The 20,805-nt window shown below is 38.9% G+C and overlaps 1 protein-coding gene across 1 annotated transcript; it reads left to right on the plus strand.

Annotated features, from left to right (window-relative positions):
* The first annotated feature begins 918 nt into the window (after positions 1-918).
* Positions 919-19,046, plus strand: CARNMT1 (carnosine N-methyltransferase 1). The gene is made up of 8 exons (XM_074166537.1): positions 919-1,259; positions 4,880-5,075; positions 6,063-6,226; positions 10,413-10,553; positions 15,470-15,648; positions 17,297-17,410; positions 18,302-18,405; positions 18,690-19,046. The coding sequence occupies exons 1-8, from the start codon at positions 919-921 to the stop codon at positions 18,789-18,791; spliced, it is 1,341 nt and encodes a 446-aa protein (XP_074022638.1). The 3' UTR covers positions 18,792-19,046.
* Positions 19,047-20,805: the final 1,759 nt, after the last annotated feature.

The raw sequence follows: 20,805 nt of genomic DNA on the forward strand, positions 1-20,805 counted from the left end.
CTGAGCTGCCTGTTCTCAAAGCAAGTTGCAAAGGTGACTGGTGACTTGCTGCAGGACGCACAGGAGGGTGTCAGCAGCTAGTCGAACAAGTCCTGTCAGCTGGAGGAGGACATGCTCAATTGTCCTCAACCTCAGGGTTTCTGTAGGGGGAAATCTTCCATCTAGTGACTCACGCACAGCTAGACACTGCTTAATTTGCCTCCTCACTTTTCTCCTCCACCCGTATCTGTCCCCCTCCTTTTTTAGGGCAAGCATAATCCAGCCATAGTCTGGTGGAGAGGTACGTGCAGAGCTCCCTTTGTGGCCCCTCGTCAGCTCATCTCCCTCACTGCTGACGGCCAGCTGCTGCACAGTGTACCTCATCACAGTCCGGAGCCGCCAGCCAGGCAGAGAAGGCCTGTGGCCTGCCAAGCACAGAGAGCTGCGGTTCAGTAGTTGCTGAACTTGTACTTCAGTTTTCGCGTGAGGCCTCCAAAGGAGCTAGGCAGCCAAGCACCCTCTCCAGGCACACCCCAAAGGCCTTTGAGCGTCCTTGCCCCCATGTGCCACCTCATACCGGCTGGGACTAGGGCTTTCCTCCCTTCCTGTGAGTGTTAACCCCTGGAGAGGGAGTGCTTTGCGGCGGCACGGATCTAAAAACGGTCCGGGAGCGCCGTGGGCGGGCTCCTCTGAGCCTCACGTCTATGGGTTCCCAGCCCCTCCCTGCCCCAGCCGCCATTACGCGACACTCGGCTTCCCGCTGCCACCGCACACCCCGCCCAGGGTCACGTCACCGCCTCGGCCCCGCTCACCGCCGGCGGGCACGCGCCTGCGCCTGCCGCCCGCCGCAGCCCGCCGTCCCTCCGCCCCGCGCCGGAAGTGAGGGAGGGAGCGTGCGCGCGCGGCGGTGCGCGGCCGTTGGCGGCGGCCGTTGCGGGGATGTCGGCCACGTGCGCCGTGTCCCGTAAAGCGCATCCGCCGCCACCGCCGTGTCCCGCGGGCGAGAGGGACCCGCCGGCCAAGGCGATGCGCAGGGGGCTGCGGCGGGACCACCAAGAGGAGCGGGAGCAGTTGCCGTGGGCGGGAGAGGGCGCGGGCGGCGGGGGCGGCGAGCCCGAGGTGGAACGGGCGGCCTCGCCGGGCGACGAGCGGCGGCGGCGGCAGCCGCAAGAGCCGAGGGCGCTGGCGGCGGCGGCGGCTACGGCAGCCGGGGTGGAGGAGGAGGAGCGGCTGGAGCGGGAGCATTTCCGGAGGATCATCAACGCCTTCCGATACTATGGGTAACCCAGACCGGCCGCCTGGTGTGCGGGGCCATGCGAGGGTCCCCTTCCCTCCACCGTGGCCTTCTGTCACACTGCAGGAGTCAGGAGCTCGCTGTCACAGCGGGCGGCCCGCGGGGCTCCGGCCGCCTGGTTCCCGGAGCTCTTGCCTCTTCTTTGCCTGTCGTGTTGGCCGCCTCCCTCGGCCTGTGCGCCGTGGGGAGCGCTGCGCCTGTAGCGGGGTGTAGGGGCGAGAGTCAGGAAAGGACCTCGGCTCCCGTTTCCCTTCTGGATACCCTCAACGTCCCTTCGATGTTTTTTGCCAGCTAGGAAGGATAAAAGAAAAAAAAAAAAGTACGGCGCACCTGAAATGGGTGCAAAAGATCTTTTTTTATAAGATAAAACGCTTTAAGATGCTGTAAAGTACTCAAAACAGTAGTAGTTCCTGCTGGTAAAGAAATGCAAACGGTGTTTCGATTATTAGGGCAAATCTTGGAAAGACGTGTTAATTTGCACAAGAGATGAGACTTGTTGATAGGGCTAATGGATGCCTTTTTTAGACATTTGTTAAGTCAGAAACCTGCTTGATGGCCCCATAGGAGTGACATAAAGTGAGAGGGGGACACACCCGGCTTTGTATCTGAATCCCCTGAATGGAAGAGGAAACTAAAGTTACTCAGATTGCGGGGGGGGGGCGGGAGACGGACTGGCTGAAAAAATCCAGTCCTCTACAGTATTTTGTCTGCTACTCTAGGTTCAGGAAGCACATTTGTGTACTTCAGTTGACAAAACCCCACCATGAGAATCGTTATGTGCTGGACCCTTTTCGTCGGTGTAATACAAGCATAATTTTTACATGACAGCGATGTTCTTGGAAGGAGTGGATGATATTTAGAGTATTTCTTCTGCTTGCTGTATTTATGTCGTGGCATTTTGTTGTTTTTCAGGACTAGTAGTAGAGCAGGAGGTTGGTCTAGATGACATTTTGATGTCTCTACCAAGAACTTTATATTAGTTATTACTATTAGCACAACAGTCAACTGTAATTTACTTATATCACTGATGTAATTGTATACTGGGGCCTTAGAAGCTGGGAACGTGTTTATCAACCTCATGCTCAGCTGTGACTCTGGGTTGCTTTTGAATATTTCAGTTTTGATAAACACATAACAAAAGGATATGACTCAAATTTCTGCTACAGAAATTGAATTAAATTACCTCTGACTCAAAGAAATAACTCTGAATTTAGGTGAACTCATCTATATATTGGTTATATATCATATATCAGTTAAAAGTCATTTAATTGGAAACATTTGTATGAGTAAGACAATAACACTTTCAGATGAGTCCAGATTAAAGTTCTTGTATTCTGGAGACACAGAATCATAGAATTGTTCTGGTTGCAAGAGACCTTTAAGATCATCCAAGTCCAACCATTAACCTAGCACTACCAAGCTACTGCTAAGCCATGTCCCTCAGCACATCTGCATGTCCTTTCAGTATCTTCAGGGATGGTGACTCAACCACTTCCCTGGGCAGCCTGTTCCAATGCTTGACAGTCCATTCAGTGAAGAAATTTTTCCTAATATCCAATCTAAACCTCCCTTGGCACAACTTGAGGCCATTTCCTCTTGTCCTATCACCTGTTACTTGGGAGAAGAGACTGACCCCCACCTGGCTACAGCCTCCTTCCAGGTAGTTGTAGACAGCAATAAGGACTCCCCTCAGCCTCCTTTTGTCCAGGCTAAACAACCCCAGTTCTCTGAGCTGCTCCTCACAGGACTTGTTCTCCAGACCCCTCACCAGTTTCGTTGCCCTTCTCTGGACACGCTCCAGCACCTCAACATCTTTGTTGGAGTGAGGGGTCTGAAAATGAACAGTATTCGAGGTGTACCCAGTGCTGGGTACAGGGAGACGATCACTTCTCAAGTCCTGCTGGCTACTCCATTTATGATACAAGCCAGCATGCTATTGGGCTTCTTGGCCATCTAGGCACATTGCCAGCTGTTTACCAACACCCCAAGGTTCTCTTCTGCCAGGCTGCTCTCCAGCCACTCTTCCCCAAGCCTCTAGCGTGCATGGGGTTGTTGTGACCCAAGTACAGGAGCCAGCATTTGGCCTTACTGAACCTCATGCCATTGGCCTTGGCCCGTCGATCCAGCCTATCCAGATCCCTCTGCAGAGCCTTCCTACCCTCCAGCAGATCAACACTCCCCCCAACTTGGTGTCATCTGCAAACTTACTGAGGGTGCACTCAATTCCCTTCTCCATGTCTTGATAAAGGTATTAAACAGAACTGGCTCCAGTAATGAGCTCTGGGGAACACCACTTGCAGATTTAACTCCATTCACGACAACCCTTTGTGCCTGGCCATTCAGCCAGTTTTTTTACCCAGTGAGGCATACACACATCCAAGCCATGTGCAGCCAGTTTCTCCAGGAGAATGCTGTGGGAAATGATGTCAAAGGTTTTACTAAAGTCCAGGTAGACAAAATCCACAGCCATCCACTAAGTGGGTTGCCTTGTTATAGAAGGACATCAGGTTAGTCAAGCAGGACCCGCCTTTCATAAAGCCATGCTGACTAGGCCTGATCACCTGGTTGTGCTGTGTGATGGCACTGAAGATGATCTTCGTTCTTTGTGTAGCACATAAGTAATGTTGGAGATAGTAACCGGTCACATTTCCAGACTGAGGTTGCAACTAAAATTGCAGCAATTGCACCTTACTCTCTGATAGCTAGTTTTCAACTCGGTGCTGCTGTACGCTGACACAAGAGTTTGAGAAACTGCAGTATGACTTTGCCTGATAACATGATTATCTGCTTCTGGAAGGGCAGTATCCCTTGTCTTGGCTTTCTTACCGCTTTCTGTAGACTTCTTATGACTGTGCTCAGCCAACTTGACTTGCTAAACTGACAGAAATCAAATATAGCAAAATGTGTACAGGCCTCTTCAGTGTTAGCAAGTTGGACGAGCTTTGTGGCAGGCTTAATGAGTGCTAGAACAAGGTGGAGGGCAAAACTGTTCTGGGTGAGGAGAAGGAAGAGGAAAGAAAAAACAACCAGTCCTCTTGGCAATAGATTCACCTTTTTTATGGAATTTATTTTGGGGAATTGGAAGAGTTATTTTTAGCTTGGATAAATTACATGACCAAATTCACAGTACTCGTACTTGAGTGGAATATGCTGTTAAAAGATGGTAGCTCAGTATCTTAGCGTGGGTACCAGAACTCCAGTGCGGTCCAGCTGTGATTTGCAGTTCTTTCTGAAGCAGTTGATTTTGAGGATCGCTATTCCCACTCCACCTCTCTGGTTGTTCATTAAATTTTGTAGATCCATGTACTAAGGTAGTGATCACCTGTGCTGGAAACAAGCAGCTGATGAAACTGCAAGAAGAAGACAGTGGTCCTCTTAAACTGCAACATGTTAAAAGGAGTGGTAATGTAGAACTAGAGTTTAAACCAAACATTTTGCCTAAAATTCTTGAAAACTTGTTCTCTAGTAAGGAATTACAAAGTCTGATCACTTTCTGTTTGTAAATAAACGAGTAATTGTAATTGGAGTAGCTTAGAGTGAATTATTTATATTTAGTGTGTGTATTGCTTCTAAATATCTAAAGACCTTAAACCTTTTGCTTTTTAGAACGAATATGCATGAACGGGTGAACAGAACAGAGAGACAGTTTAAATCTCTCCCAGCTAACCAACAGAGTCTTCTTCCTCAATTCCTTCCCCACCTTGACAAGATTCGGAAGTGCATTGATCATAACCAAGAGATCCTACAGACCATTGTGAATGACTGCGTTCATATGTTTGAAAATAAAGAATATGGAGAAGACGTATGTTAAAATGGACTTTTTCATACTTTAAATTCTGTATGCTTTGGGATTTTCTACATTTGTTTTTCACCCTCTTAGTGCTCCAACTTTCTTTCCTTTCGCCTTCATTTTCTCCTTACTTGTTTCCTGTTTGCTTACATTTTCTTACTCTTGTCTTTCACATCTTGTAGAGCTCATGTTTAATAAAACTGTTGTTAGTCCTTGTAGTTACACTTATGAAAACTAATTGGTGAATCTGCTAATTCAGGGTAATCATTCTAAAAAAAGCAGTTTTTCACTCCAGTTCGATCCTGGTTATCCTGGTTGCATTTTAAAGTTATTTTTTCAGTTAACTATGTAGAGCATAAATGATGGTGTCTGTCTTACTCTAGGATATTATATGTTATAGCATTCTAAGTCAGTTACAATTTTAGAAAGGCCAAGTATTTTTCATGTTCTTATCCGTGAACACTTTTTCATGACTTACCTACTTTTTCAGTGTGTCATCTATCAAACAAAATTGCAGTCAGACTTAAAAGACTGGCAGAGATGGTAACGGAAGTCCCTTTTTGGTATCTGCAGGCAAGGTACGGTAATGGGCAGCTCTAATGTGAGCTTCTCAGTGTTGCCTCATCAGTACCTAAAGGGGATCCTGTTCTCAGGGTAAGCAGTTCAGCTGCTGCACTAGCTAAGCCTGTGTCCTTTCCTGAATAAGGACTACCAAATGTGCTCTGCTATACTATACTATGTATTGTTTTTTTGATGTGGAACCTGGTTGCTTGGGTGCCAAATTGAGGCCAGCAAACTGAATTTGTTTAGGATTCCAGGTTGGATTTGAGCCCTGGTTGCAGGAGTGAAAGGCGAGTGCTTTGTCAGCTATAACTCCCAAGAGCCCTTACAGCATGGCTTTTGTCTGTTTATAATTTACTTTTTCTTCTTTTTTCCTTTTTTAAAGGTACTTGGTACATTTTCCACTAACCTTTTTTTTTTTCCTCTCACTTTATTCAGGGAAGAGGGAACATTACACCAGCTTCAACATTTGACATGGATAAATTAAAATCCACTTTGAAACAATTTGTGAGAGACTGGAGTGAAGAGGGAAAGCCTGAGAGAGATTCCTGCTACCAGCCAATCATTAGTGAAATTATAAAGAACTTTCCAAAAGAAAGATGGTAATAGTGTTTTAAGACTTAACTTTATGTGAGCATATGCTTTGCACAGATCTAACAAAGTTTTTATGGAGTAATGAAAAGCTTGGATTTAAAAATACATAAATTCCTGTGAATGCAGTGGAATTTATTTTTTAATCAAGAAAGCTTTTGTTTCTAATACAAGGTGTTGGAAAAGAGCATAATCATAGACTTCACAAAGGAACACCAGGTAAACCAGAATTAATTATTATTTTTTTTTCTGCAGCTTGACATAATGGGATATCTCTTAACTTTTCAAGTAGGAGACCTCAGGAGATTGTGAAGTTAATTCAGTTGTGCTCAGTGAGGTAAAGTTTGCAGGTTAGCAGATGGAGTGCATTTGCTGCAGATGAAAGGGAGGACCCTTGTGACAGCAGGAAGTATGAGTATCGCCCTTCATGGTGGAAGGAGGGAAGAAGACTCTTAACCTCTATTGCAGTTTATTGCACTAAGAATTTACCCTGCAAATACTTAATTCTAGCCTTGGTTTCAGACAGGTATTACAAGGCAAGTCTTAAAAAAGCTTTGCTGCCTGTGTGAGGGTAGCTTTGTAACAGCGTTGGCTTGTTAACAACCCCAAAATAGTAATCAGTGCAGGGGTTTTTAGGTACCTTTTAAGTAGAAGTATGCTGGTAGAATCTCAGGAGGGTACTACTGCTGTAAGAATTCCATGTTTAATGGTTCTGCCATTTATTCAGCCCAGTCATCATAAAGTAGCTTTCAGTTTAAACTGGGAAATGTAGTGAACTTTGTACTCATAAACGTAACAGGTCAGAACTTGGTTTTGATATAGCCGTGTGCTACTGTGGGTTTCCCGCTTTCTCAGTAATTGATAATAATGCACTTTTACCAATTTTAAAATACCTTCCACTAGGTGTCTTTTGGTTTTCATTAGTAAAGACTTAGTGCTGGCAGAAGATGGAATGGACATGGTTGGTTTCACTTTTGCCTTGAGCTAACCTATTTGAAGGTGTATGCACCACTAAAAATGTTTTATCTGAAGGCGAACTTTCTGTAGTGTTTTTAGTGCTAATAGTGCACTGCATAAGATAATAATGAATTAAATACTACAGGTTACCTGATGTACCTCTGATGTGCAGATCTGTAGGAAAAGTCATAGTTTCAAAAGTAATCATTCTAATCTTCAGGGGACCTTTTTCTCTGTGTGCTAAGCTGTTTTGGTTATGGGAGAGGTAACTTACATCAAATCTTAAGAGATACATGACTGAAGTTGGAAAGTCTTGACTTTTACATTAATAATCTATCTCAAGCACTCTAGTTGGTATTAGGAAGGAACATGCAGTAACAGACCTGGGGAATCTGAAGTTGATAGCTTTGGGCTTCTTTACGAGGAATTCTGTTTGTGGTTGTCAAACACAACTAATGTGACAATGCTTTTGTCCCTGTTGTGATGGCTCTGAAATACCAGTTGGGTTTTTTTTGGCTCTACAGAAATCTCAGAACTTCACTGTATAGATCAAATTTGAGTTTGTCATATGAAACATTTTTTTTTAATTTATAAAATGCATATTACATACCTATTTAAAGGTTTAATATTGATGATCATTATAGACCTGTTGTAGCATTTAGACCTTAGAACCTTTTCTGTGTTCACATATTGTTACTTATTGTTGTCAGCTTGCTCTTTTTTCTCATGACCGGAGGCTCTCCTGCTTAGGTATACTTAACCTCTTTGAGGCAAGAAGCAGAGTTGTTCAGAAGGTCTTTTCTCTTCGTGTATTATCAGGCTTAACTGGTAGTGCCACCTCGTCCTTGTCTGAGAGGTGGCTTTCCTGGCAGTGTAGGCTGGCTGATAAATCTGCTTCCAGTTTTACAGTTTTGGACAGGAGCAGTTGTTTTCAGTTTGAAGGGATGGACAGGGACTGAACTGACCATAGTGAAGTTATTCTAGCTGTTGTGTATAGTGGGTGCAAAGTCCATTTTCTCAGGGGATGACAGGCTGTGAGGGCTAATGTGGGAAAACAGCCTGTAGATGGAACCTCAGAGTGCAGCTTTACATTCCTTTAGAGTTCACTTTTATAGCGCAGAGTGCTGAAGGCTCCTGATGTGATGAAATGAAAGTGCTAGAGAAATAGTGTGGTTTTGGCACCGGCTAATGAAGACAGCTTTGTCTAGATGTATTTTGCATTGAAAAATATGGAGAAATAAAAATTTTAAAGCTGTCGTTGTAAGTCACATTTTACTTTTTAATGGCTTCAGTGGAATTGTACAGTCAGTTTCTAGTTAACATTGTTGGTTCTATTCATTGGAGTTATGTGCAAAAGGAGTTTAATTTTTGAAACTATTTGAATATGTTTCTCTCCGTGCACGCACATGTTGTATTGTTGCTTTTATTTGCAAGATTGGCATGTATTGGTTTTGTTGGCGTGCAAAGAACAGGAGAAGTGAAGTGCTGTATATGCTTCCCCTTCTGGTACCATGTAGCCCTCTTCCCTGCTTTTTAGCCAGCCTCCTCTCCCCACACCTGTCAGGTTAATAAGCCAATATTTCTTCCTTGTTGCCCCACAGGTTTTTAGCGGGTACCTGATGGATACCCATTTATGTTCCTAAACAGTGCTAGATCTGTGTCATAGAAATCCTGCTGCTGCTGGCTAGTTCAAAGCTGGTTTCACTGTGGATAGCCTTGGGTTACTATAAGTTATCACAGTTTGGGATTATTTTTTTTTTAAATGTGTTTGCTACTGCTGCAAGTACGTATCTACCAAAGGAAAGTGGCTTCACAGGAGTGCTCTTAAGTAATAGCAAAGTCTTGATTTCTTGCTTCTTTGTAATGAGAAAACAAAGAATCTGAAAGTATAATAGAATGGAAATGAAAATCAGAAATTAGAACTACTTTGATTTTCCATTTGAGAGGCTTCACTAATTAGATGATTAAGCCACAAACCAAAAGGGACTATTAAAACTGTTTTGTTAGTTTGTGTGGCCTTTAGAAAAGAATAATGCTTTCTCTTGATTTTGGGTAATAGTCTTCAGAAATGTACTACTTTTCAGAATTTACGTAACTCCTTCACTCATCTTCATGGTTATGCAGCATGCTAACTCTTTTGAACCTTTTTTTGTATCCTGAATTTTTAAGTAGTGAAAGGCTTTGCATTTTGCTTTTATCCTATGTTTGGAAGTGCTGATTGTGGCTTCTTTCATTTAGGTGGATATAAATTGATATACAGATTATTTTGTCTGTGAATGTGACATGCAAAAGGTAGGGTAATGTGAGTGTTCAAACTTGGTTTTTTTGGTATATGACATTATGAAGTCTTGTTCATGACTGAAAACATATTTCTTTTTAGATTAAGCATCTTTTCATTTTGGCGTGGGAGTGATTTTTGGTTTATGAATGAAGGCTCGATTGCATTCTGATGGAAGTCTAATGGTTAGAATATGTATATATTGCCTTTTCTGCCTGAAAGAAAATGTTGAGATTCTTAATTCTTCTATTAGTTGCTGAACTTGGAAAGTTGGGAGAGGTTTTCTAGGTGTCACAGTAAATACGCACTGCTGGATGTCTTCTGGTTGTCTTCAACTTGATGCCTAGTTAAGGGAAGTGAAGATTTAGAGACCTGCAATATACTTTGATTTAGAAAAATATTTTGCTACTTAATGTGTTTGAGTGAAATCAGTGAACAGCACATGTAAAACCCACAGTTACTGAGAAGGTAACTACTTTAAAGTTTTTACAGCCTGAATTGCTCATCAGCTTCTGGAAGTTTTGTTTGTTTTGTTTTTCTGATGTCAAAATACTTGTTTATTTTTCATGCAATGTAACCAAGAAGATTTCTAGAATATTTACTAGGTGTCAGTATGCCTCCTAGAAAAATAAATGGTGTTATATGATAATGTTCTTTCTTCAATTCACTTAAGAGATTTTTAGCTTGATAACTGTAAAAGTTTTCAGGAAAAAAAAGTTTTGTAATTATGCTTTGTATTCTGAATGAGGGTTGTATATGTTCTTTTGAGTTATTTCTGTGAATTATTTTGTACAATTAACCAATCTGATCAAACTGGCTCAGTTTGCATTTATAAAGTAAAGTCTACAGGAAATACATTATAATATCTTAAGTATATGGGGGAAAATGTTTGACTGGACCTCTTAAGTTTTGTTAAGAGGTATCAGATAAAAGTCTTAACTATTATTTTTGTTCTATTGCAGGGATTTCTCCAAAGTTAATATCCTGGTACCTGGTGCTGGGCTAGGTAGATTGGCGTGGGAAATAGCTAAGCTCGGTTATGCTTGCCAAGGAAATGAATGGAGCCTCTTTATGCTCTTTTCTTCTAACTTTGTACTCAACAGGTACATAGCTTATGTTTTACTTGCTGATTGATACCTAGGGAGGCAAAATTATAAATGAGAAAAACTTGACTAAATAAAACTCACAAGAGTATCTTTGTAAGTCCTAGCACAGGACACGCAGAACCACTTTTTAGTATCTTTTAATGAAAAAAAAAATAAAATCAGTGGGATAAGCGGGGGAGGGAAGCATTGTTCCAGAGTCATTAAGGTTATAGCAGGAAGCATGGCTTTTAAGTTATAAGACTTAAAATCTCTAGACTGTACCACAGATTTTCTGCATAATTTTGAATATGTTTTTGTGATTTATTTCACATCTGTTTCTGTAAAATGCACACCTATCTCACTGGTCTCAAATATAGACTAGTTAATATGTGTGTGATACTTAGTGGTGGTAATTAGTAACAGAGGAAACATGTTAAAAGTGTTACATTCCATACTAAAATTTTAGGTACTGTTTTGACATGAAGAACAACCACCGAAGCACACTGAACCACTTCTTAAGCAAGTGGCTAAAATGATATAGTTCATATTTCCACAATTATGCTGAGGTACTAAACTTAAGTGTAGTAAATTTCAGTATAGGTTTAACTTCGAGTGACATTTTTATATTTGTTACTCTTGTCGCTTGAATTGGAAATTACTTATTACAGAGGAAAGAAGGCAGCAAATACAACTGTTCTTTTAAGAAAGGGAGTGGGAAGGCTGGTGTTGGATGGGCAGCTATGAAGAAGGTCGAAGGAGGTGTTTTGTTTTTGGGGGGCGTTGGTACCAAGTTCAGAGAGAATTTGCCAGTGCATTTAAACCTTCGCTGAAAACACCTAAACTATTGGCTTGTATTGTATATTACGACATTTTGGAGCTTTGTTTGTAGACTGATTGTTTATAGAGCACTGTGATAATGTTAAGTATGTTATGGATTACTGTTCAAAAACAAGGGGAAAACACTTTATTATGCTGCTGCATGTCTGCTTAAAACAGTAGTGTTCAATGTGATGAAAATAAATATTTGCTAAAGGTTGATTTGTTCTTTTATTACATTCTTAAATGACGCATCTGGTGGTGAAATTGCATATTACAGTTGAGCTGATCTAATGCCTTGCAGCTACTGAAAGGAGGTCACATTCTTCTTGTGCTTAGGTCTACAGCCCTGCTGGCTCTTAGGCTCTTTGAAACTTTTGAAGTTATTCAAAACAGCATAAAAGTTTTCATTTCCATCTTTGAGAGCATTGATCAGCTCTCATAGTAGTTCAAATCTGAAAGTTAACTTTACCCCTGGCTACATCTGATGACATGGTTTTTTGTCTTCCTTAAATAAGGAGTCTTTGGCCTGTGTGTGGAATTCTCCTGAAGATCCATGCTTAGCCTATGACAGTAATCACTCTTAGCATCTAATGCTCATGTGGTGTTTCCTATTTATGTAAGATACTTAGCAAAGAGGTGCATATGCATTAGACTTGCTAACAGTATTAGATTTTAGACAGTAAAAATGTGTTGCTCAGTTTCTGTAATCCTCATCTTTGCTGGGCAAGTTATCAGTTACAAATTTCCTTGTTAGCATGAAAGGGAATACCGCTTACCTGACTCTGAATTTCAGTCAGTTCAGCTAAGTCCAAGCATTCCTTTCTGCCAGATCTAGTTGTGGGCTTGGAATGTCTATTAAGAAAGTTTTAGGCACTTTTGGGATCTTTCATTTTAGTCTTAAGTGGCTGTTCCCTGTTAGCCTTCTGAAGTGGACATGTCTGCCTTTTTGGAACTAGAAGAAACAGGAATGTTCAAGGAAGGATCTTGCAGATTAGTTTTTAACTGCAGTTTTAGTTTAATTTTTGTTTTCAGTTGATGAAAGCATGAGGATTTTGCTAACATGCTTACAGTTTGGATATACCTTCTTTCTCTGACCCTGCTTTATTTTTAGGAAGGCAAAGTACTGTCTTGAGTGTCAAGCCAACTACTACAGTGGGCTCCTAGATGTGGTACAGTGACTTAAGTCTTCTGTATATGAAGACGTATCTAAAGTAAAAAAAAATCTAATTCTCTTAAATTGTGACGTTTTGTTACTGTAGATAAAGTTGCATAGCGTGGTATGTAGAGAGTGTGTCAAGGTGTAACTGTGGTCACCAAAAGTGTTTGAAATTAATGAGAGAGCATTATTCCAGTGAGGAAGCTCTAATTTGAAAATAAAGTGACCTGGAGTAGTTAAGCTACAATGACTCCAAGGCTGCTGCAGTCCTTGTATGGGATATTGTGCTTTTTCTTGTGTGGGTAAGGTTCTTACTGCTGGTGTATTTTTCTAATGTTTAGATGAGTTCTGGATATCATGACACATGGAAGAGGTCATCATTAGTGATATACGCACACACTTCATTTTTTACATATTTTGGAAGACCAAAAATTGAAAGGCATAATCTGTTTTCCTGCTTCTGGAAAGCATACCAAAATTTTCAGGCAGTCTAGAGCCACAGACTTCACTTTGTTACTTCAAAGTACTTCAAAGCCAAGTTACTTCACTTTGACATCAGACAGGAAGGAAACACACACTAGGGTTGTATCTATCTGGAGGAGACAGGAGCAGCTGGTGGCTGACTTGCTGTTTTCGGCAGCTGGAGATTCTGAGCACAGGGTCAGTAGACTCGGTCCAACAGCTTTCAGTAGCAGTAGTCCCACTTTATGAGTATTTGGGAAGGTTCATTTGAAGTAATATAAAATCACTTTGCACCCAAGTCAGAGAGGGGTTAGTTTAGAAAAGCTTTAATTAATACCAGTAGAATTCATGCTAATAATTGGCTAATCTATCCTTTCTGGCAAGAATGTAATTTTAGATAAATCTTACCACTTTGAGAAGGCTGCTTAATTGTATTTGGTGCATGTCCATGAATCATAGAATCATAGAATGGTTAGAGTTGGAAGGGACCTTAAAGATCATCTGGTTCCAACCCCCCTGCCATGGGCAGGGACACCTCCACTAGAGCAGGTTGCTCAAAGCCCCATCCAGCCTAGTCTTGAACACTTCCAGGGATGGGGCATCCACAACTTCCCTGGGGACCTGTTCCAGTGCTCACTAATGCCTTGGGATGAAAACTGGTAGGCATTTTATCTTTAAATCAGTTGACAGAAGTAAGATTTGACATCCATCTTTTCCAGAACTGTCTTTTTGACTAAATGTTGAACAGTAAATGCTCTGCCCCTCCGCAAAATAGTGAAGTGCAGCACAGTTAAAGATGTTAGATTTTTATAACATAACTTATATCATACATCCTTTGTTGGAATGATGAATTACAAAGGACTGCACTACTTAGTTTTGAAGTATAAATTACTGAAGCTGGAAATGAAGGTTTTCAATCCTGAATATGGAGAGGGATTAGTCTTTTATATTAAATTGGAAATTCCTTTGAGAACTGTTCAAAAGTCTACATGAATATACTTTGTGCTGGGAAAAAAAATACAGGGAGGTGTGTGTTCCCTTACAACTCAGAAAAAAACTTTATTCTAATCTACTCAGATCTCTTATTTTCTTCACCTGGCTCTTGGAGAAATTTTCATTCTTAAATAAAAATGTTCTGATAATAATACAAATTGATTTGGAACATATGGAGAATGCTAGAATGGTTAACACACAACTTCTGTTGGCCGGTGTGGGGACTTTTCGGTGTTTTGTTGTTGTTGTTTTTTTTTTTTGTGTGCTGGGTTTTTTGTTGTTGGTTGGTTTTGTTTGTTTGGGTTTTTTTTCTTCTTTAACCAAAATAGAAATGCTTTTCTTGAAGAAAATTATGCCATGTTATTAGGTCTTTTTCCCTGTTTTTTTTCGCTTTGACTGCTACATATATCTGATTGATATTTATTTATTCATTATATATGGACACAGTTGATGACTGCAGTGTACTGCTGCTCAAATATGGGTTGGTTTTGTATTGGTTTTTTACTGATAAAATGAAATATAAATATGACATGAAGAAGGTGAAAAATGTTATTTCAGAGACTTTACAACAGGTGTTTTCTATTCACCAGCCAAAAGAGTGCACTTTCTATAACCTGGTACATCGCTTGCAGTTTATTAATTGTTTGATGATACGTGTTTTATGGGACAGATGTGTCCTCTGTCTCTGGAAGAAAATGGCTTCGTTTTTAAATTACAAACTGATTTTACAGGACTGTGGGGAAAGCTGTTTTTCATACTTCAATGCTATATTTTATCACTTTTTAAAATAAGAATTGACTTGGTCACATCAACCCACAAATTTTATTTTACAAAGACGTGTTTACTTAGCATAACTGCAACACTCCCGATGTTACTAACTTAAAATGACATCTAATGCAAACCTACTCTGCTTTGCAAAATTGAATTTATTTTTTGAAATCTAAAAGCATCCTTTCACTTATCATCTGAAAAATGCTTTTGTTCTGCTGTGCTTCAAAACGCCTATGGTTATGATTCAGATGAGACAAAAGTCTAGAATGAGAACTAATTTTTTCAATAAAATTCATGGAAGTAATGAAATGGAACAATTTTTTTTTTTATTAAATAGGAAAAAATGATCCAGAAAGGCTTAGCTTTTCTGAATATACTAAATCATAAATTTCATTAATCTTACAAAAGAATCATATGTATTTTCTTTCAGTGGAGAAGTAAGTCAGGGAAAATGGTAAAAAGTGGGAAAAGACAATTTTAAAATTAAAAAAGACAGTTATTTTGAGGTGATAACTTTGGTCAGAATAAAATTGTTTTTTTGATCAGTTCATAAATTTGTGGGCAGTCTGAAGTGTTATGAACAAGGTAAAAGTCCTTAAGAAAACATGTAGCTTTTGCAAGAATTTTATCAATGAAACAATGGATGTTGGTGAAAGTCTTTGACTCCTACATTTCTAGATAATAGATAAGCAATTAATTGAAACTGAGTTGTGCTGATTTCTGTATTTTGCAGATGCTCTGAAATAAACTCATGTAAGCTTTATCCCTGGATTCATCAGTTTAGCAATAACAGAAGATCTGCTGATCAGATACGTCCAATTTATTTCCCTGATGTTGATCCTCATAGTCTTCCTTCTGGTTCAAACTTCTCTATGACAGCTGGGGATTTTCAAGAAATTTATTCTGAGTGCAGTGAGTAAATGCAAACTTCAAGGCCATCCATATAACAGTATCTTCAGAATATTTATTATGGGACAGTTAATGGTTACAAATAGAAGGGAATTGTATCTACAAGCATTAAGCAAGAAGTACTATCTGTGGCAAGATTTTCTTATTCCAAATCAGCTTTGCTTTTCTTACTGGTTCTCAAAAAGTATGGACACTACCTTGCCTAACAGGTCTTTGTTGCAGTGGTCTCTTTCAGAGTAAGACAGCATAGTAGTAGTATGGAAAAGTTTACTTGATATAGAAAAATGATGTTACAAAAGGGGCAATGTAACTAGTCACTTCTCTAGTGTAAAAGATAAAAATATGAGGGGTTTTATGTTGATTCATTTCCTGTTGCAAAAGCAAAGCAAACTGTTTCAGTAGTACTAAATTATAAATGGAAACAGTATATACTTATTGACTGTCAACAGTAAATATTTCAGAGGCACATTATGGGGATGATAATTATCAAAGATTGAATCTTCTGTCAGTACAAATAACCTTATTTTTTCTTGTGATACCAGGTTAGTTGTGCTGTCCTCAGTGTAGCTATGAAGTAATTTTTCCTGACTAACCTAATGTTGAATTAACCTGCAGCAGACTATTTTACGTAGTGCCTACTCTACCAATTACATATTTAGGATTTGATCAAGGGTAGCACTCACCCAGTTCTTTTATACGTAGTCTAATAGAAGCCTGTTTAGAAGTCACTATTTTTTCCTTACACAGTATTGTGTAACAATATCAATCAAACATCTATTTTCTATTTCCACCTTTCTGTCCCTACTAGACCCATAGACATTTTTCACCAGGATTACATAGCTATTAATCTACCTGTTATTGTGCAGGTAGACTTCCAGATATTTTGTTGCAGGATCCTTCCTTATAGCTTAATTTTCTGAAGGTTCTGTCTTACCTTAGAACATCTGATACTGGCATAAATTGAGACTTTTAATTTTTTTATTTACAGAACTTAAAACTTATGCAATATCAAGGATACATGTTTAGAGAAAAACAGGGAGACTCATGCTTTAAAAGGTAGACTTTGAAAGATCCTGCTTGTTAAATTAACTAGTAAAAAACGGCTGGAGAAATGTTCAGATACTGAGTAAAATATTTTAAAGCCATGTGATTTTTGAAAGTACACTTTAGTCTACAGACTTGTATTGTTCTAACCAGAAAGGTCCAAACCCATTGGGTATTTTTGCAGTTGTATTTTTAACTGTTGTGGTTAAAAAGTCTGTAGGACAGGTGAGTAATAGCACACTTGGGCCTTCATATATATAAAATATGTTACAATATTAACATTTTACAGTATATATGTACCTCATTTTATCTAATGTGTATGAATGCTTCTATAAAATGCATAAATAATAAATATGTATAATATTTTAGAGTGTGTGTGTATATGTACACATACATATATATCTGTAGGTCACATGAACGCAAACTTCACTGTTGTTAACGTAAACAAAAATATTTTATTTACTTGTAAACAAAATTAATAGCCTTCAACTGTTGTTAGTTGAAGGTAATGCCGAGTGTATAAACAAATACTGGGATTAAATTATGAACTTTTACAAGCGTAGAAACATTGAAACTAATCTTTGTATACTTTGCTCTTTTTGTGCAGATACATGGGACTGTATAGCAACTTGCTTTTTCATAGACACAGCACATAACGTTATTGATTACATTGATACTATATGGAAAATACTAAAGCCTGGAGGAATATGGATAAATGTAGGCAAGTGTGACCAACCTTTCTTCCTGCCAGCCCTGACTTAAGTTTGATCTCGTAACAGGCATCTAGTAGTTGAAAAGAGTTGGGGAGATGAATGTGTCTGTGCTGAAAACACAGATGATCTCTGTGTTGCAATGATCTCACGTGTGTTCAGAATATGTCCAGATGTTTGCTATTTATAATCAACTCAACACAGTGTGATTTTTAAATACAGAAGTAAATCTTCCTAGTGGAACGTTTTGCATTCATGCATCAAAAATTTATTTGACAAATGCTTTTTTTTTCTTTTTTGCTATTTTTCTAAGAAAATAGAATTTGTTCTGTGTGTAAATACTTCCTTGCATTTTTTTCTTAATATGTTGTCTAATTTTTACTCTGCTGCTTCTAAGCAGGAGCTTTGGGAATGAGATTTATATATGCCTTGTCTCAAAAGAAAAGAGACTTAATTTAGGTCTTCCCTGTTTAAGGGGTTACAGGCAAAACTCAGGAGTTACACATTTTGTATTGTAGAAACTGGTCAGTCACTAGTCAGTCACTACACCAGTCCTGGCCAGTTGCAGAATGCAAGCAGAGCTCCTGAGCAGACCACAGAACGTCCTGCCTTCTCTTCTATAGATACAGCAGTGATGCTAGACTGAAGAAATTTTAAGATAGAGAAAACACAATCTGTTAGGAAATGAGACTTCATTGTTGAATAAAGAGCTGAACTAATTTGCTGTCATTTTGCATTGATTCTGAAATTTGTTATAAAAATCATATTCGAGTGATAGAAATGTGTTTTGTCTGTATTTGAATGAGTCTAGATATAAGCATTCTTTGCCCTTTCAGTGCTTTTGATTTTTAAAACATTTTTGTCTTCTTGATAGCTATTTCCATTGTATCTTTGTAATCTAGGTCCTCTCCTTTACCACTTTGAAAACTTAGGAAATGAACTTTCTATAGAACTAAGCTACGAGGATATAAAAAATGTTATACTGCAATATGGATTTCATGTAGAGGTAAGAAGATGCTGTAGTTTGCAATGAGTAGTATTGGTATAAACCAGACAAACTCCTTTGAATAAAGGTTTACCTTAAATTTAGTTGAACATAATGGCATATGCTAATAACTTCTAGGAGAATTACATCTTTATAAGAGTGTTGCAAATTATTTGCTTTCCTCATTTTTAAAAAAGTGTATAGATGGGCTTTGAAATCTGATACAGCAATTTCTTTCTTTTTAGGAGAAACTTGTATAGTTTTTGTTGGGAAGGTGTTTTGAAAACTGCTGCTTTTTTTTTCAGGTGGAAAAAGAATCTGTGCTGTCAACTTACACTGTGAATGAACTCTCCATGATGAAATACTACTATGAATGCGTGTTGTTTGTGGTGAGAAAACCAGAATAGAAGTGGTCCGAATAGGTTAATCAGAAGTAAATGCTGGCTTGAAAGCTAGACATGAGAGTAAAATGGACTGGGTGATGTCTGGACACAACCTCAAATCAGTGGTGCCTTCTTATTCCTAATAGTATTTAGATAGTGTCTATTTTCTTAATATCTCTTGCTATCCAGACATGTTCTATGCCATGCATATTTGTAATATACTTGTGAAAATGGAGGAAGAAATGTTCACATACACTTATTTGTGCTTTGGAATGCATTAAAAATAAAAGCAAAAACATTTTCTTGAGAGTAAAGTTTAATGTTTGCCGTAACCAGGCTAATTCTCCGCATATGCTGCCTCATTTTTCATAGATCTATAATCAGTATCTTTTTTCTGCTTTCTGATGTTATGAATGCATAGTGGTGCTTACTGTACTAGCTGTGTCACATTTAGAGAAGTACTTATAAACATATACCTAAATTATGAAGTCTGAAGTGGTTGGAAAGTGATACAATTATTCTTGATAGATACAATAGCCTTCAGAACTGTTACAGCATTCTCTGTGGAACTGAGATGAAGTGCATTGTACAAATGCTAATCTTTGTACCACTGTTGACAATTTAATCAAAACACAGAACCTATAGACAATAAGAAATACTATGTGAAAGCTGAGTACTGAGTAAAGGAAAATCAGCACGTCAGCGAAAAGCTGTATGTTAACCTCATTTCAGGAATAACACCAATTTTGATTAATCTCTTAGTGTTGAAACTGAAATATATTAGATGCTTTGCCATCTTAAAATACATTATGAGTCACCTACTTACTGCTTAAGCCAAAACAACGAAGCAGTATTTTTTGTTAACCATAGTTAACAGAAAGTCATATTATACCTTAAGCTTTTTTAAAGTTGATAACATAGCTGAGTTATTCATGCAAAGTGTAGGTAGTGCAACAGAAAAATCCCTGTTTCTCAAAGGGGGAAAAAACCAGTTACATGTAAATAGTGTGTGCTGTAACCTAATCATCTCTACCTGAGTCAGCATACGCAGGCCCGTTGGTAGAGTTTCCTTGTGACTTCAGGCACTTTAGCCTTGTGACTTAGTGACTTCTTGATTCCTTACCCTAATGTGTTTTTTTTTTCGTTCTGGCAGATGTGCCTTACATGAATATTTAACCTACAAATTATGATACTATACAAGAGGCTAAGTCTTCTGTCACTTAAAAGTCACTTCAAAGTGACAGAAGATGTACATGAGAAATCATTAATTAGTAATCATTGTGCTGAGAGGAGACGTCATGTCAGCCATTTTGTTTTCTTAATATATTGGTTACCCTAAGTACCATTTTCATCCATTTTCAAAAATTTCTTTAAAAAATAAAAATATTATGATAAGGAATCAGGGGTGTTTTTTTTGTTTTTTTTTTTTTTTTTGTTTTGTTTTGTTTTTTGGTTTTTTTCATATTTGGTCATAGTGGCACTGGAAAATAGCCTGTTTGTTTCCCATTCTTCTAGACCCTCTTTCTGATGGTGATGTCCTAATCGCATCTCTTCAGTAGATCTGTTACTGGCTTTTGGATTTTGCCCATTAAGGCCAGAAATTTGTGCCTTTGTTCCTAAATTGAAAGTCTGGAAGGAAGGAAAACACGAACTGTTTTTTTTTTTAATTAGTTTCAACACTGCATAAGAGAGGGTGTGTTTGACTACTGTGCCCCTTTCTGCTCAGAATCCTTATTGAGAATAAAGGCTCCTGGTCTACAGACGTGTTCAGTTGGAGTTTTGCTTAAACTAGTCTTATTTGAACTGACTCTTCTTCATCCCTGAAAGTGCACCACGAAGAGTTAGCTCTATAAAATGAACTGTCAAAGTTCTACCCTGCTCCAATAAAAATGTGCTTAAAGCTGAAACACTGCCATTGCAAGGAGGAGATGAAAAATAAAAGCCCTTACACACCTAAAAATAATTTTTGAAAAGCTGATTGAATTTCCTTATTGTACTATTTACTGTTTGGTTTTTTTGAGGGGCTTTCTGATTCTTT

Source organism: Numenius arquata, chromosome Z, assembly GCF_964106895.1.
Source record: "Numenius arquata chromosome Z, bNumArq3.hap1.1, whole genome shotgun sequence".
NCBI lineage: Eukaryota > Metazoa > Chordata > Aves > Charadriiformes > Scolopacidae > Numenius > Numenius arquata.

What these genes read in the sequence shown, in the direction of transcription:
- CARNMT1 (XM_074166537.1), top strand. Translation starts at nt 919, where the DNA reads ATGTCGGCCACGTGCGCCGTGTCCCGTAAAGCGCATCCGCCGCCACCG. An exon ending in AACTTTCCAAAAGAAAGATG is followed by an intron (nt 6,227 to 10,412) that starts GTAATAGTGTTT and finishes GTTCTATTGCAG; the next exon opens with GGATTTCTCCAAAGTTAATA. An exon ending in AGGAATATGGATAAATGTAG is followed by an intron (nt 17,411 to 18,301) that starts GCAAGTGTGACC and finishes TTTGTAATCTAG; the next exon opens with GTCCTCTCCTTTACCACTTT.